The sequence below is a fragment of the Lutra lutra genome, chromosome 9 (assembly GCF_902655055.1).
Source record: "Lutra lutra chromosome 9, mLutLut1.2, whole genome shotgun sequence".
Classification (NCBI taxonomy): Eukaryota; Metazoa; Chordata; class Mammalia; order Carnivora; family Mustelidae; genus Lutra; species Lutra lutra.
In genome coordinates, this window is record NC_062286.1 from 112,206,565 (window position 1) to 112,222,562 (window position 15,998).

A 15,998-nucleotide genomic window follows, 5' to 3' on the forward strand; every position below is an offset into this window, starting at 1 on the left:
AGAGGGACCCTCAAAAAGCTCAAAGACTTACATTCAAACAGGTGAGATAAGATACAGTCATATCAAAAGATGTATTATTTCAACAACTGCAAGACATAGGCATAATTATGTAAGATCAGTTTTCTGGGTAAGGAGAGGACATTTGAGCAAAAAGTTCAAGGTGGAAAGGGACCAGGCCTTGCAGACCTATCTGGGGTAAAGAAAGCATGAATATAAAGGCCTAAAGCAGGAATGTGATGTGCCCGGAGTGCCGGTTGTGTTCCAGGCATAGCCAGAAGGCTATGTAGCTGGAGAATAAGAGGGGAGAAGTAGATGATGAGGCAAAAGAGGTGATTTGAAGGCCAGAATGTGAATAGCCCTGGACCATTGTCAAGCCTTGAGCTTTCACTCTGAGACAGGAAGCCACTGGAAGGTTCTGAGCAGGAGAATAACTTGATCTGAGTTTTTTTTTTTTTTTAAGATTTTATTTATTTATTTGACAGAGAGAGATCATAAGTAGGCAGAGAGGCAGGCAGAGAGAGAGAGGAAGGGAAGCAGGCTCCCTGCCGAGCAGAGAGCCTGATGCGGGGCCCAATCCCAGGACCGTGGGATCATGACCTGAACCGAAGGCAGAGGCTTTAACCCACTAAGCTACCCAGGCACCCCTTGATCTGAGTTTTAATGGGATAGCTCTGCCTTGTTAAGAACAACAGGAAGGGCACGGGTGGTCACAGGCACTATAAGATTGCACTACTAATCCATGTAAGAGATGACAGCAGCCCTGGAGAAGAGGCTGGATGGTGGACATATATAGAAGGTAGAGCCCACAGTATTTGTTCATAGACTGGAATTGGGGTATGAGCAAAAGTCAAGGATGAATGCACATTTTCTGATTTGAGCAAACAGAAGGATGGAATTATCACTGACTGAGATGAGAAAGCCTGTAAGAAGACTCAGTTTGAAGGGGGAACATTAGGATTTCAGCTTAGGACATGTTAAGTTTAAAGAAGAGATATAAATTTGGAAATTTTCAGCAAATAGCTAGGCAAAGCCATGAGACTAGATAAGATCAAGAAGGTTAGCACAGACTAAGAAAATAAAGGCGCATGAAAGAGGCATCTGGAGGTGCCAACCAGTTAAGGCTGGGGAGATAAAGAACAAGACTGAGAAGGAACAGTCAATGAAATGAGAAGAAAACCAGAAAAGTATAATGTCCTAGAAACCAAGGAGGTAAAGTATCAAGGTGGGGGGGCAGGGGGGTGGCAGGCAGGTGAGGGTGCTGAGAGGATTCAGAAATGTGGAGGTCATTGACAAGCAAAGGAATGAAAGACCTTGACTGGAATCTGCACTCTGCCTGACACATGCAAGGGAACATGCTTTTCAGTAGGGTTAGAGCATCACCAAGAGAAACTTAGTGATTATAGCAAAGTTCAATTAGAGATCCCTTCTTGCTGAGCCCTCTAAGTGGATTTCTTATAAACTAGCAGTCAAATCCCGAAAAACATCGAATGAGATGGGCTAAAAATACAGCAAAACTTCTAATTATAAAGTAATAGCTCTAAATTCTTATTTTAAGTCCTCTGTGAGTAAAAGGGTAACGTTCACCTTATCCTTGAACTATCATGATCAAGATGATATGGTGGGTTAAGTAATAGTAAGGCATTCAGCAAATACTGACTGTGCACCTATGTATTGGGCAATGTGAATATGGCAGTTAATAGGATGACCAAATCCCCCCGCTTAATGTAAAGTTTTAAAACAGGCTTTAAACAAATGATTACAAATGTGATGGTTGTTATAAAATGAGAAGTACAAGGAGCAATATATAATTGTGTCTGTTGCAGGATTCTGAAAATGAATGACAGTAAGTACCAGTTTCAATTCTGCAGTATAAACTGTATTTCCAGTTATTCTCTTCTGGTACTCATTCTCAACTCACTGGCTGATACAGTGCTGTCCAAATGCCTCTTGAACAGAATGTAAAGAAATTAACCGGAAAGAGGAAGTCTTAAAAAAACAGCCCAAAGCTCCAGAATTACTAATTATTTAGACCTGGAATAATGCCTTTAAAACCCTTGGCTCAATTTAAAAATAGAAGCTGTAATATTAGGGAAATTAAATGTCAACATTGGAGAGTTTGGTCTCTTACCTTGATCGCCAAGTACAAGGGCACCGGCTTCCAGAGCAAAATCTCCAGAGGAACTATCTTTTGAAAGAGTTACAGTCAAGCCAGAGGTGGTTGTGGTATTACCACAAACATACACACCACGAGGAGCAACGTTGCATACTGCCTAGGAAAACAGAAGGTTTAAAAGAATCAGCCAGGGATGTCTGGGTGGTGCAGCTGAGCACTGGACTCTTGATTTTGGCTCAGGTCCTGATCTCAGGATTGTGAGATCAAGCCCTGCATTGGGCTGCACACTGGGCATGGGGTCTGCTTGGGATTCTCTCTCCGTCTCCCTCTGGCCCTCACCCACCGTGTGCTCTCTAATCAATAAATCTTAAAAAACAAAATTAGAAAAAGAACAGACAAAATAAAAGGGAAAAACAGCTAATAGTGACTGCTCACAAATGTCAGCTATATGCCAAGTACTCTTCTAACAGCTTTACTGTATAATCTTTACTACCACAGTTAATAGCAAGGTATTATTACACCCCCATCTTATGACATAGAAAACCAAGGCCTGCAGAGAGTAACTCACACTGCTATGAAGGTGTAAACTCAGGCAGCCTGCCTCTGATGTCTGTGGTCATATGAACACACACAGTTTCATTTTATGCTTCATTTACAAGTTCAAACAGAAAATACATGAGGGCCAATTTTAATTTCAAAGGTTTCAATGCTTCTTTGTATAGCAGGTAATAAACAGCTCAATAATGCTTACCTTGTGAGTAAACAAGCTATGGCAGGTCAGAAAAGTAGTTAAATAGCACAAGAATTAAAAGCCTGGACCTCCAGAGTCAGGAAGACCTGTTTAAATCTTGGCTTTACTGTATACTGGCTATGCTGCTCTCAGATCTCTCTGAGCCTCAGTTTATGTTTTACCACCTACATTCCTGAGAAGTAAGTGAGATCATGTATGTAAGGCACTTAATCTGGTACCTGGCACACATACCCAATGAAAGGCAGTAAACAATTCATAACTGTTAGTGTTAACCTAATTTTTAAAAACTCTGGTTTAGCAGAGCTAGAACACTTACATACAACACACTCCACTGTCTACAACATTTAATTTCTATTAATATTACAGTTTCTATTTTTATTTTTATTTTTTAAGACTTTATTTATTTGACAGAGATCACAAGTAGACAGAGAGGCAGGCAGAGAGAGAGAGGGGGAAGCAGGCTCCCTGCCGAGCAGAGAGCCCGATGTGGGGCTCGATCCCAGGACCCTGGGGATCATGACCTGAGCTGAAGGCCGAGGCTTTAACCCACTGAGCCACCCAGGTGCTCCCAGTTTCTATTTTTAAATTAAACTAAATGGCATTATCCCAGGTTTTAAAAAACATGAAAAACTGCCAGTGTCATTCCTTGGTATTAATTTTTTTTCAGTACCATTAAATGTATTTTGAAACCATCATCTGCCAAGAACTATTTCTTAAATTAAAAAGGAGTAAGAGAGGAGTATTTGGGTGGCTCAGTTGGTTGGGCTTCCAACCTTGATTTTGGCTTGGCTCATGATCTCGGGGGTTGCAGGATTGAGCTCCATGTCAGGCTCTGCACTTGGACAGGAGTCTGCTTGGGATTCTCTCTTTCCCTCTGCCAGTCCCTGCTGTGCTAGCAGGTGCACTAGTTTGCTCTCCTCTCTCAAAAAAATTTTTTTAAGTCTCATTTATGTATTTGAGGGAGTGAGCAAGAGAGAGCATAAGCAGGGGAAGGGGCAGAGGGAGAAAAAGCAGCACACTCGCCGCTGAGCAGAGAGCCTGATGTGGGGTTTGATCCTTGGACCCTGGAGATCATGACCAGAGCCAAAGACAGACACTTAAGTGACTGAGCCAGCCACCCCTAAATAAGTAAATCTTTTTTTTTTTTTTTTAAGATCTTATTTATTTGACAGAGAGAGTGAAAGAGAGCACAAGCAGCAGAGAGAGAGGAAGAAACAGACTCTCCACTGAACAGGTAGCCCGATGCAGGGCTCAATCCCAGAACCCTGGGATCAAGACCCAAGCTGAAGGACAGTGGGCTTATAAATGCAGTGATGAGGTCAAAGCTGTTCTCAATCCTGGCTGCCCAGCACAATCACCTGTGGAAGGTTATACACACAGATATACTAGAACCCTAATCCAGAGGTTCTTAATTTAGTTGGACTAGGGCAGGCGCCAGGATTTTCAGAGTTCCAAAGATGATTCTAATATACAGTCAGAGTTCCCCTGAACAAAGATTCAGTAGCCACAGGACTACTTACAAAGAGATCCCTGGTCTAGTCACATTTTCCTTCCTTCCTTTTTTTTTTTTTTTTTTAAAGATTTTATTTATTTGACAGAGACACAGCGAGAGAGGGACACAGCAGAGGGAATGGGAGAAGGGGAAGCAAGCTCCCCATGGAGCAGGGAGCCTGATGCAGGGCTCAATCCCAGGACCCTGGGATCATGACCTGAGCTGAAGGCAGACGCCTAATGACTGAGCCACCCAGGTGACCCTCTGGTCACATTTTTCTACACTGGGGATGGTCAGAAGGAATGGGACACATGGGCATTCTCAGAAAGGACATTATGACTGGGTTACCAGGTGTCATTCCCAGGCAACCACAAGTATTCCAACAAGCAGAACCTACTAAGGCCATCATAAGCCATGGCGGGAGAACCACTAAGCTCTGACTGGCAGAGGCAGAATGTTCTTGGGCACCAACAAGAAGTTGGTCACAGAAGTTGCCTTACTTAAAACTCACAGAGAAGCAGTGGAGATGCACACAGATCTCTTATCTTTATCAGATGGTTCCTAAAGCTCAGTACAGTGTTTATGTAGTTTTGTGAAGAAAGAAGGCATGACCCTGTTTCCCTGCTCTTTACTTTCTCAAACTATTCTGCTCATAGGTGAAGCCACAACAAAATAGACTAGCAAAGCTGATACCAAAAAAAAGGGGTTAGAGAAATGGTTAACACTTCACAATAGCTGACATCTCAACAGACCACCATGTCTACACAGCCTGTGTGACAGAAAGCGGACTCTATTTGAAAGGACGGCCAGAGGGAAGTGACACATTACCCACACAAACCCCAATTCACTTTTACCACCAGACTAACTCTATCCTCTGGAACACAAATATTAGAAGCTTTGAGAAAATTCACTTATTAATCAGTCATACATTTCATAAGGAATATATCAAATATTAGATGACTGATTTCCTACCTGTAGCATCTGACTCTTTCCCAAGCCTGGATCTCCAACAACAAGGACATGTGGATCTCCTCGAATCGGAATTCTGTTTTTGTCATCTGCATATTTTTGGCTTCCTCCAAAAAGTGCTAATGCCAAGCCTGCTTTAACAAGCTCAAGTGTGAAGGGGAGGGGGGGAGAAGAAAAACTTCAAAACCGAGAAAGACACAAAGATGAATAGCAAAAAAGGGATGCTTCTCCTTCCATATTTACATTTACTTGAGAATTTTTTAAAAAACATGATTGAACTTTACTTTTTTCCCCTACAGAAATTAACTTACAATATAAACTTCTATAAGGTAAATGATTAGAAAGCAAAAACTAGGAAGCACATAAAACCAAAGAAGTACCTTTAAAAGTCAGTGAGTAAAGAACTACCTTCCAAGGCATGAATCTACTCCACAAAACTGGGAAATACTTGCTAGCTTCTGCTTTAACACTTAGTGCCCAAAGTTACTTTAAAGGTACCTCATTCCCATCAGCTCAAATTAGTAAGAAGGTGGTTCATACAATGAAGCTGTAGTTTGCCTTTCATATCATTCGCTTATCAAGAGTAATGACATATTGAAATACAAATAAATGGCTTATAAAAATTAGCTCTTTTTTGCCAACTTTATATATTTTTGGGTAAAGATGAAGTACTTACTTCATGACCAAAAATGACAGGGCAAAGTGAGCTGAAAAACAGAATACAACTTATAAATTCTTATTTATGCTTCATCAATCCATTAGAAGATCTACTTTATAACTTGCTTAACTTGCTTTATTTAGCATCGAAAAAGAGAAAAGGCAAACATAAAATTTAAATCCCTCAAACAACTCAAGACATTTTACTCTAACAGTAAGTTTCTCGAAATTCTGGTTATTTCATAAAGGGAAGAATGCTTTAAAAATTGGGGCTGTAAAAAAAAAAAAATTGGGGCTGTGTAAGGGAGACAATACTTGTAAAGCATTTTACTTTTTTGAAAGAGTGAGCAACAGCAGGGGAAGGGAGGGGCAGAGAAAATCTCAAGCAGGTTCCACACCCAATGTGGGCTCAATCTCAGGACAGTGAGATTATGACCTGAGCCTAAATCAAGAGTCAGATGCTTAACCAATTAGGGACACAGGTGCCCCTTTGCAAAGCATTTTAAAGTTCTACTGTTGATCTATCACCAGCCTTTAAAAGACCTCATAATCACGGTCTTCTACTTTAGGCACCATACATGGATTACCACCCCTTCTCACTCTCCCATTCTCTTACCAGTATTTCCGGGGATTACCCCCCAAATAAATGCTTACCCAAATTGTTGCTTCTGAAGAAACCTAAACTAAAACAACCTTCCACTGTCTTCTCCATTCTCCTCTCATGGTCCTCCACTTGTTAATCTAGCAAAGGTGGACAAACTTTTTCTTAAAAGGCCAGAACGATATCTTTTCAGTTTTACTGTCTGGGTCACAGCTATTTGTATGAAAGTAGTTACGTCGATGAATGGATGGCACCATGTCCAAATAAAATTTTATTTATAAAACCAGGCTGCCTGCCTAATTTGCCACACCCTCCAAGATTAACAAATGGACAGCCATGAAAAATTCTAGTTTTAATGCTGAAATCCCAAATATAGAACTAAATGGTAAAAACAACCTGTGGGAAAACCTTTCTAGTATGGCAGAAGGACCATTGCAAAGGTCTTCCTTATTCAAAATGGGTAAGAGGGACCAATCGAAGAGGTGTTTTGATCTTCAGCCAGGTGGCTCCTCCCCACCTGCTCACAGCCAGCCCCCTCACCACAATGTCCATGCTCCACAGATCACACCCTCACTCTAGCTCAGAGCACCCCTTCTCCCAGAGTAGGTATGGATGGCTGTCTATTCAGAGAAGTCTCTGAGGGTTTAAGGACAAAGACCCCACTCAGGAACTCTATACTTTTCTCAGCTGACTAACATATTAAAGGAAGAAACAGTCAAATTCTCTTAGTGTCCTAAGCCTAAGTAAGGAAAACACAATGGGGTTATGTGTTCTAACACATTTCAAAACCTCAGTTCTTTACTACTTTTAGGTACATCTGTTTTTCAGTCTCCCGTGTTTTCCTCTATTTCTTCAAAATCATCCAAAATATTGTTTAAAAGCTTTTAAAATAACATGCTGTGTTAACTGTATTAAATATGTTTAAAAAATCTCATGTAATCCTTGGAACAACCTTCTGAGGCAGGAATTATTTCTATTTTAAGATGAGAAAAATGAAGGAGGTAATAAGTAACATGCTTCCAACCACACTGGAAGTTAAGTGCTTGAAGTGGGATTCTAATTTAGATTTAACTAAAATTAAAAAAAAAAAAGCTCTTAACCACTAAAGCAAAAGTTGCCTCAATTTGCATTTTTATAAAAGAATATTACAAATATTTACGAATATAAGTAAATTGCTTTTTAAAAGTAAACAAACAACCCCTTATATACAGCTAACTGAAATGACTGGAGTTCAAGGTCCCATCACTTCTGCTCAGTAACCAACTTCTAGGGTGAGACAGTAAATTTCCTTTATGGATTAAACACGGAGATCAACAAATTTTTCCCCAGAGGTACAGACAGCAAATATCTGTGAGCCATTCCCTGTTTTAACTACTCAGTTCTACTACTGCAGATGGAAAACAGCCAGGCACCTCATAAATGAATGATTATGGCTGTGTTCCAATAAGTTTATTTGTAGGAAGTGAAATTTGAATTTTATATAATTCTGTGTGTCACGAAATAGTCTTTTATTGAACTATTAAAAAATGTAAAAACCATTCTTAGCTTATGGGCCATATAAAAATGGGCAGTTGGCTGGATTTGACCTATGAACTGTAATTTGCAACCATTTTGACTAGTTTTTGTTACTTATAGCCAAGAGCACCCCTATGGCGTACATAACATAATAAAACTTCAGATAATCTCATACATACTTGACAATGAGTTTAAACAGGTTTTCTTCAGCTTGAATCTCTTGGATGGCATAAAGGTCTTTAAGTGAGAATTCCATTAACACTCCATGCTTACACCCATCCTCAGAAGTCTTTGTTTTCTGTCCTTTGCTATTACTAACAGAATTTGCTTCAATGTACAATAGGAACATGCATTTGTCATTCTTATTTCGAGAACCTGTAAATTTCAAAGTACGAAATACAATAATTGGTATTTTCATTTTCTCTACAAAGACTTAAACGGAATGGAAAAAAAAAAGGCACACTAAGCTACAAATAAACCTTTATTTTAAAGGAAAAGTCTCACCCATATAAGAAATAAGGAATTCCCTGTATTAGTGGAGATTCAAAGGTATCTTCAAAAAAGATGCTGGCAAATTTTTAAGAAACAATCAAAATGAGACAAGAGTTACATAATACCTTCTTCAGCATTTGAGACTTTGACAACTCCAGTAATGGTCACTGTGTCTCCTGGGACACAGCTATCCACAAGATCGTGAACAAGTTCACACTCTATTGTTCGTGGAATCCGACCTGCTTCTCGCTGATCATCAGACATCAGCTCCTGGATTCTAAAAAGTTCAACAATTTTCCATGAGTATAGATACTGACTTTAATTTTTTCAACATGTCATCTATGCACGACCTACAAGGTACCAAGCTAGATAAAGGGCAGATTAGTTGGGGTGGGGGGAAGCTCAACGGTGTATCTAATATTACTTCAGCAGTTTCCCATTAAGGATGGCAGGATGAGCATATACACTTGCCTACCCTCTCTCCAAAATGTCCACCAAAATGGCAGTTACTATATAGGTAAAGAGAAGTTTTAGGGTGTGCAGAGGTGTTACCAATAAACAAGACCTCTTGACATTTTAGAAAACAGCAAGTGGGAAAGTATAGATGAATAAAATAAAGTCCAAAATTATACACAGGAAAAAGTTACAAGGATCTAAGAAAAGTGGGAGCCTCTAAGTTGGAGTTGGCAGGAATGGAGAGTAGGGAATTCTTGTTTCTTACGTAGGGAAACATCCTTTCAGCAGCTGGCTAAAAGGAAATAGGATAATCAACTAAAAGACAAGTCACAAAATAGCTGTTCAGAATTCTTTGGTAGGTGGGTAGGTAAGCGAAGAATGAGGGCATTCCAGCAAACCAGGCTTTACTGTTAAACAAAAACCAGAGCACTGTTCTAGAGTAATGGATTCATCCATTGTGAGGGGAGCTAGAGCATCTAATGAGGGCATCAAAGCTCCAGAACAAAGCCTCCTCATTCTGGCATCTGAGAAACTCAACTCTGATTCAAAAACATATTCACAGAGCAAAATTTGATAATCAAAACCCCTATCTTCTTACCAGGAGGGATGCCTCATGAGGAAAAACTCCTACTTATAATAAGCAAAAGAAATCTATCCTACTTAACCCAAAAAAATTTCTCATTGCTCATCAGATATTTCAGGATGAAATGGCAATAATTCAGGGAAAAGAAGAGCATTAGAAACAAACAAAAAGCTGCCCAAGAGTTTCTGAGAAAATCTTACCATCATAAAACAGTAAGTGGCTATAAAAAGGGAACGATGAGAAAACAAGTGTGAGATCAGGAAAATTAAAAATATGTATATAAAAATCAAATATTTATAGGAAACAAACAAAAAAGCCAAAGAAATCTAGAAAATGGCACAGAGAAAGCCAAGGGTGAAAAAAGTTTAAAAGACAGATGAACAGTCCAATGAATGTATCTGATAGGAAACTCAAAAGACAGAAAAGAGATGTTCTAGAGTCCAAGACAACTCCAGAAGAACTGATCACTGTCCATCAGGATGAAGACATTTAGATGTACTCTCATTACTTTAGAACACCACAGACAGAAAGATTTCAAAAAGTGGGAAAAGCGCTAAACAACACAGTCCAAATATGAAGCACACTAAAATAGGGAAGAATGCAAGAGAGTAGAAGAAAAGAGAATTCGCTTTGATTTTGACACATGGATCATTTAAGGGGAAAAAACAAAACGACACAATAACATAAATTACATTTCCTCTTCTTGGCATTTGACCCCTTCCTTGTTTCTTTGTTAAACAAAGATGATCTTAAAAATATAAATGCTCTTGTTTTTGTTAGATACGACCTATAGATTAAACAAGGAAGACAGTTATGATTGGAAAAGAGAAGTAAACCTTGACAATGTAAAATTAACATCATGCAGAAAGAAGTCTAGCAGTAGAAGGGGGAGAAGTAAAGGCAAGTGCATCATCTCTAATATCCTTGGTTCAGAGAGTGGGTGAGTAAAAGAGAGGGAAGCCATGAAAAGATGTCACTTAAAGTTATGTATAACACAATAAGCAGTTGTGGGAACTGTGGCCTTCTACACTGATTTTTAAGAATATTTACAGGCATTTCCTTAAAACTTTTTTTTTTTTTGGCCACACTCACATTCCAATTTAATTATATAACAATTATATAGCATGAGGTCAGGGGCTTAGGACCTCTCATCCATCTTTTCACCAACTGAATTAGTATCTCCCCCAGCAAGTGCCGCTTGGCCCCCAACTCCTGGGGATGGCCACCTGGAGCCCATCTGCTGAAGCCAGTGGCACATGTATTTTCTCATTCCACAGAGCCATCCTGATGGCTTCCACAGGACTTCATAAAATCTTCTGGGTCAATGGATTTTGTTGGCATATGATGGGAACCAAGGCTTTAAACCAACCATGGCTTTGAAAGCCCAACAGTTACCAGTCCGGCATTTGTGATCTGTTCCTAGCCTTTTTTTAAAATTTTAATTCCAGGATGATAACATACATTGTCATATTAGTTTCAGGTGTACAACATAGTGATGCAACCATTCCATACATGACTCAGTGCTCATCTCGATGAGCCCCTATTTCACCCATCCCATTCATCTCCCCTCTAGTAACCATCTGTTTGTTCCCTATAGTTAAGACTCTGTTTTTTTGGTTTGTCTCTTTTCTCTTTGATCATTTGTTTTGTTTCTTAAATTCCACATATGCGTGAAATCATATGGTATTTGTCTTTCTCTGACTGGTTTATTTCACTTAGCATTATACTCTCTCGATCCTCCATGTTGTTGTAAAAATCACATTCATTTTTATGGCTGAGTAACATTCCATTATATTTATACACACATACACACAGACACCACATCTTTATCCATTCATCTATCAACGGACACAGGCCGCTACCAATTATTTTTAAATCTCTAACTTACTTCACAATGGCAGTGAGGTGAATTATGACTCCCAAAAGATATATCTGGAAAGTTTCTGTTCAACAATCAACTGATAGCCTTATGGGGTTTCCCTCTGTATGTAAATGTTATCGTTCTTTTCTCTCACAGCTTTTAAAACTCTCTTTATCACTATTCTTTTTTTTAACCATTTTAATTACTATGTGTCTTGGACCTCCTTAATTTGATTTTTTTTTTAGTGCCTTCTGTGCTTCCTATTTCTTTCCTTCCCCAGATTTGGTAAGTTTTGGGTTCCTATTTCTTCAAGTAATTTTCTGACCCCTTTATCTCTCTTCTTCTTCTGGGATCCCTATAGTAAATGTTATTATGCTTGATGGTGTAACTGAATTCCGTAAGTCTATTTTCACTTTTTACTCTTTTTCCTCTCTCCTGTTCAGCATGCTTTTCATTACTGTCCTCCAAGTCTCCGACCTGTTCTGCTAGTCTACTATTTATTCCCACTAGTGTATTTTTAATTTCAGTTATTGAGTTTTTCATCTCTGATTTACTCTTTTCTGTGTTTTCTCTTTGCTGAGGGTCTCACTGAGGTCCTCCACCCTTTTCTCTACTATAACAAGTATCTTTATGACCATTACTTTAAACTCTCTATCAGGCATATTGTTTATCTCCATTTCATTTAGGTCTCTTGCTGTGATTTTCTCCAGTTTTTTCACTTGGGACATAGTCCTCTGCTTCCTTATTTTGACTGACTCTGTTTCTGTGTTAGAAAAATCAGCTATGTCTCCCGCTCTTGAAAGTAGTGGCTTTCTGAAGAAAGGGTCCTGTAATGCCCTGCAGGGCAATGGCTCCTGTTCTTAAGAACTTGGCCCTTCAGGGGTGTCTCCTATGTGTGTTCCATGTGCCCTATTATGGCTGAGACACATTTTGTCTTCAGTCCAGTAGTCTATAATGGTTCTCTTGGCCTGTTGTGGGCAGGGTTTGGTCCCTGTGTTGTTAGTGGGCCAGTCTGGGCCACCCCAGGCTTGAGTTGACTGAGGCCAGGTGTTTGCCAGAGCTGCAGGAACACCAAACTGCAGGGTGCTCTCCCTGTATTATCCCCCGAGAAGCTTCTCTTGGTGGGCAGGGCCTACAGTCAGACCAGATGTCTAACCCAGCCCATTGCTGGGGACACCGCTGGATTGGTACGAATGGTTATCTTCCCCTCTCCCCGGGGTAGGAGTCACTTTGGAGTGGTATTGGCCCTTGTCAGGGCTGCTTGCTCACTGCCACACCGTGGTGCCACTCTGGATGCTCTCCGGCAGGAGAATGCAGGGAGTTATGTGCACAGTGTCAGCAAGGGCCGCACCAGCTGGCTGCACGAGGGGAGCTGTAGTCACTGGGAAAACTCCTGCTCTACTTGGAGGGGCTGAGTCCACAGAAAAGTATAGGAGTGGGGTGTGCCATTAGCAAGCTAGGTGGAAGGTGGAGAGTACTGCACTGTCCTGGTTCCCACAGGTGTCTCTGTATCTAGGCTGGGGATTGGGGAGGGGAAATAGCACCCTCCAGCTCTTTTGTTCTTCAATAAGTCTCTCAAATATGCCTGCCCCTCCAGTACATGCTCTGATTAGTAAACAATTCTCCCTCCTGTATAACAAGGAACTTTTTTTTGAAGCTCCTTTTTGTCTAGGTTTTTTTCCAATAATTTTTAAAAGTTATTTTTTTTTATTAACATATAATGTATTATTAGCCCCAGGGATAACCGGGAATTTTTTAAACTGTTGCTTCTATGCTGCATCTTAGCAGGGCTGTTTGTTGTGCTGTTTAAAGGCAGGGACTCCACTTCCTCTCACCATCCAGCTCTCCCAGAGCTGAGCCACTGATTTTTAAAGTTCAGGTGTTAAGCCCAGCTGATTGTAAGAACTCACAAAATGAGGCCCCTCTGGTTTTCGAAACCAAAGGTTATGGGTGTTTGCCTTCCCCATGCAATTTCCCTGTGCCTGGGTGCCTGCTATGGAGGTCTGCTTCTCTCCCCTGCCTATAACTGCTGCTGAGTCTCTCCCCCACATAGTCCCGTGGATCCGTTAGGCTCCTGACCACCTCTTCACCCTTCCTACCCTCTTGTGTCCTCTTCTCTATATTTAGCAGTGGAGAGTCTCTTCTGCCAGTCTTCATGTTGCTTTTGGGATTATTTACACTGATCTGGGTGTTACCTACTTGTATCTATGAGACCAAGTAAGCTTAGGATCCTCATACTCTGCCATCTTCCCCAGAAGTCTTTAAAACTTCTTTAAATAATGAATGGAAGTAAAAACCCTGAATGTTAAAATAATAACTTTGGAATACATTCATTATACATCTGGATTAACCTCCCAATTTAGACTTTTCTTACTAAAACAGATAAACAGAAAGAAAAATTAGCAATTACTCTAATCTCATTTCCAAGAGTATCTTCTCAACATATTTTTGTATTTCTTGCCAGTTTTATCACTGAAAACACTGTACACGTTTTTAATGTCATTTCAAAATATTCTCCTGCAACATCATATTTAATGGCTACACAATACTCTTGTACCATCCTACTTAAAACATTTTCTTCAGATGTTTAGGCTGTACACACACACACACACACACACACACACACACAGTGAAAACATACACTTTCTGCAACTATTTCTTCACATACTGTGACTGTTTTTACCAGGTAAACCTTTAGAACTGGGACTGCTTCAAATGCAAAGCTTTCACTTTGATGAATTCAAATATTTCAATGCACTAGCTGAGAAACAATAATTCTTTATGACCATTCCAAACTAAGCCTCAGAAAAAAATGAAACTGAATTTACTCTAAGTGCAGGAAGACCTTTCACCTAGGGTATGTAGTCATTTTATATATCTATACATTAGTAGAATAAAACCATAATATAAGCTAATACTATACTAACAAAGTGTTACTATAACTCAATCAAAATGAACTTTAGCAATACCTTACATTTAAAGATTCAAGAAAAGGGGTGCCTGGGTGGGTCAGTTGGTTGGGCGTCTGCTTTCAGCTCAGGCAATGATCCCGGAGACCCAGGATTGAGCCCAGTGTTGGGCTCCCCACTCAGCGGGAAATATGCTTCTCCCTCTGCCTTCACCCTGCTAATGCTCTCTCTCAAACAAATAAATAAAATATTTAAAAAAGAAAATGATTTAAAGATTCCAGAAAAGGATTTAAATGGCCTCCCTTTTTCTTTAAAGTTTATTATTTTACAAGGTGGGGAGAGACCAAGGGAAGTAGGAGAGAGAGAATCTCTAACAGACTTCCCAGTGGGTGTGGAACCTGACTTGGGGCTCATTCTCATGACCCTGAGATCGTGACCTGAGCCAAAACCAGCTTAACCAACTGCGCCATTATGTACCCCTAAATGGCCTCCCTTTCTAAATCTGATCTAATGTCAAGAGATCATTCAAATCCAATTAAAATATTTAAGCCTATTTTCTTGTCTGCTATTTTTACCAAAAAGCAAAAAGATTTTGTTCAAATAAATGAATTACCATGGACCTTCTATGCACCTATCCTATTGTGAGCCACAGCTCCTTTGAGGCCCTTATCACCCCCTTCAGTGGTGAAAGCCCTATAGTCTTTGCAGACCCTTGTGAACTAAAAGGGCACAAATCATGCTCAAGAGTCTTAAACGTAGCCCTAAAAAAGAATGAAACCTTTCCATTTGCAACAACATGGATGGAGCTATCTGGTATAATGCTAAGTGAGATAAGTCAATCAGAGAAAGACAAATACCATACGATTTTACTTATATGTGGAATTTTAGAAACAAAACAAATGAACAAAGGAAAAAAAAAAAAGAGAGAGAAACAAACCAAGAAACAGACTCATAACTATAGAGAACAAACTGTTGATTACCAGAGGAGATGTGGGTGGGAGATGGGTGAAACAGGTGAAGGGGATTAAGAATACACTTACTGTGATGAGCACTGAGCAGCACTATATCGTACATCTGAAACTAAATATAACACTGTTATAATGAATACTGTTATGCTGAAAAAATAAAAAATAAAAAATAAATAAATAAATAAAATTAAATTAAAAAAAAAATAACACTGTTATCTATGCTGGAACTAAAATTTTTTTTTAAATAAAATGTAAAAAAAATTCTCAAACATTTCTTCTTTTATAAAATGGAGAATTTGTGAAGATCTCAGCATACTGTAGAATTACATATGTTGGTGTTAGTTTTTACAGAACAGAAAGAGGTGAAGGGTGGTAAGATGGGGATTTGTAGCAATCCATCTCACTTTTTCTCTAGGTTCTTAGTTTTTTTAAGACCATCACCTGTTTCAGCTAGGTTTCTTGGTAGCACTCTGACTTCAAAACTACCCATTATCGGGGTGCCTGCGTGGCTCAGTGGGTTAAAGCCTCTGCCTTCAGCTCAGGTCCTGGGATCGAGCCCCACATTGGGCTCTCTGCTCAGCAGGAAGCCTGCTTCCCTTCCTCTCTCTCTCTCTCTGCCTGCCTCTCTGCC

The 15,998-nt window shown here is 39.8% G+C and overlaps 1 protein-coding gene across 5 annotated transcripts in view; it reads right to left on the reverse strand.

Moving 5' to 3' along the window:
• The window catches only part of MCM8 (minichromosome maintenance 8 homologous recombination repair factor), a 46,793-nt gene that overhangs the window by 16,954 nt on the left and 13,841 nt on the right, over positions 1 to 15,998 (reverse strand). For 4 of the 5 annotated variants that reach the window (XM_047743727.1, XM_047743729.1, XM_047743728.1 and 1 more), the window contains 5 exons: positions 8,716 to 8,867; positions 8,278 to 8,473; positions 6,002 to 6,032; positions 5,329 to 5,469; positions 2,129 to 2,270 (listed from right to left, as the gene is read on the reverse strand). In XM_047743727.1, coding sequence (XP_047599683.1) covers positions 2,129 to 2,270; positions 5,329 to 5,469; positions 6,002 to 6,032; positions 8,278 to 8,473; positions 8,716 to 8,867 — 662 coding nt within the window. The remainder of the gene's footprint in view (positions 1 to 2,128; positions 2,271 to 5,328; positions 5,470 to 6,001; positions 6,033 to 8,277; positions 8,474 to 8,715; positions 8,868 to 15,998) is intronic. The other variant, XM_047743730.1, reaches the window with a different exon arrangement.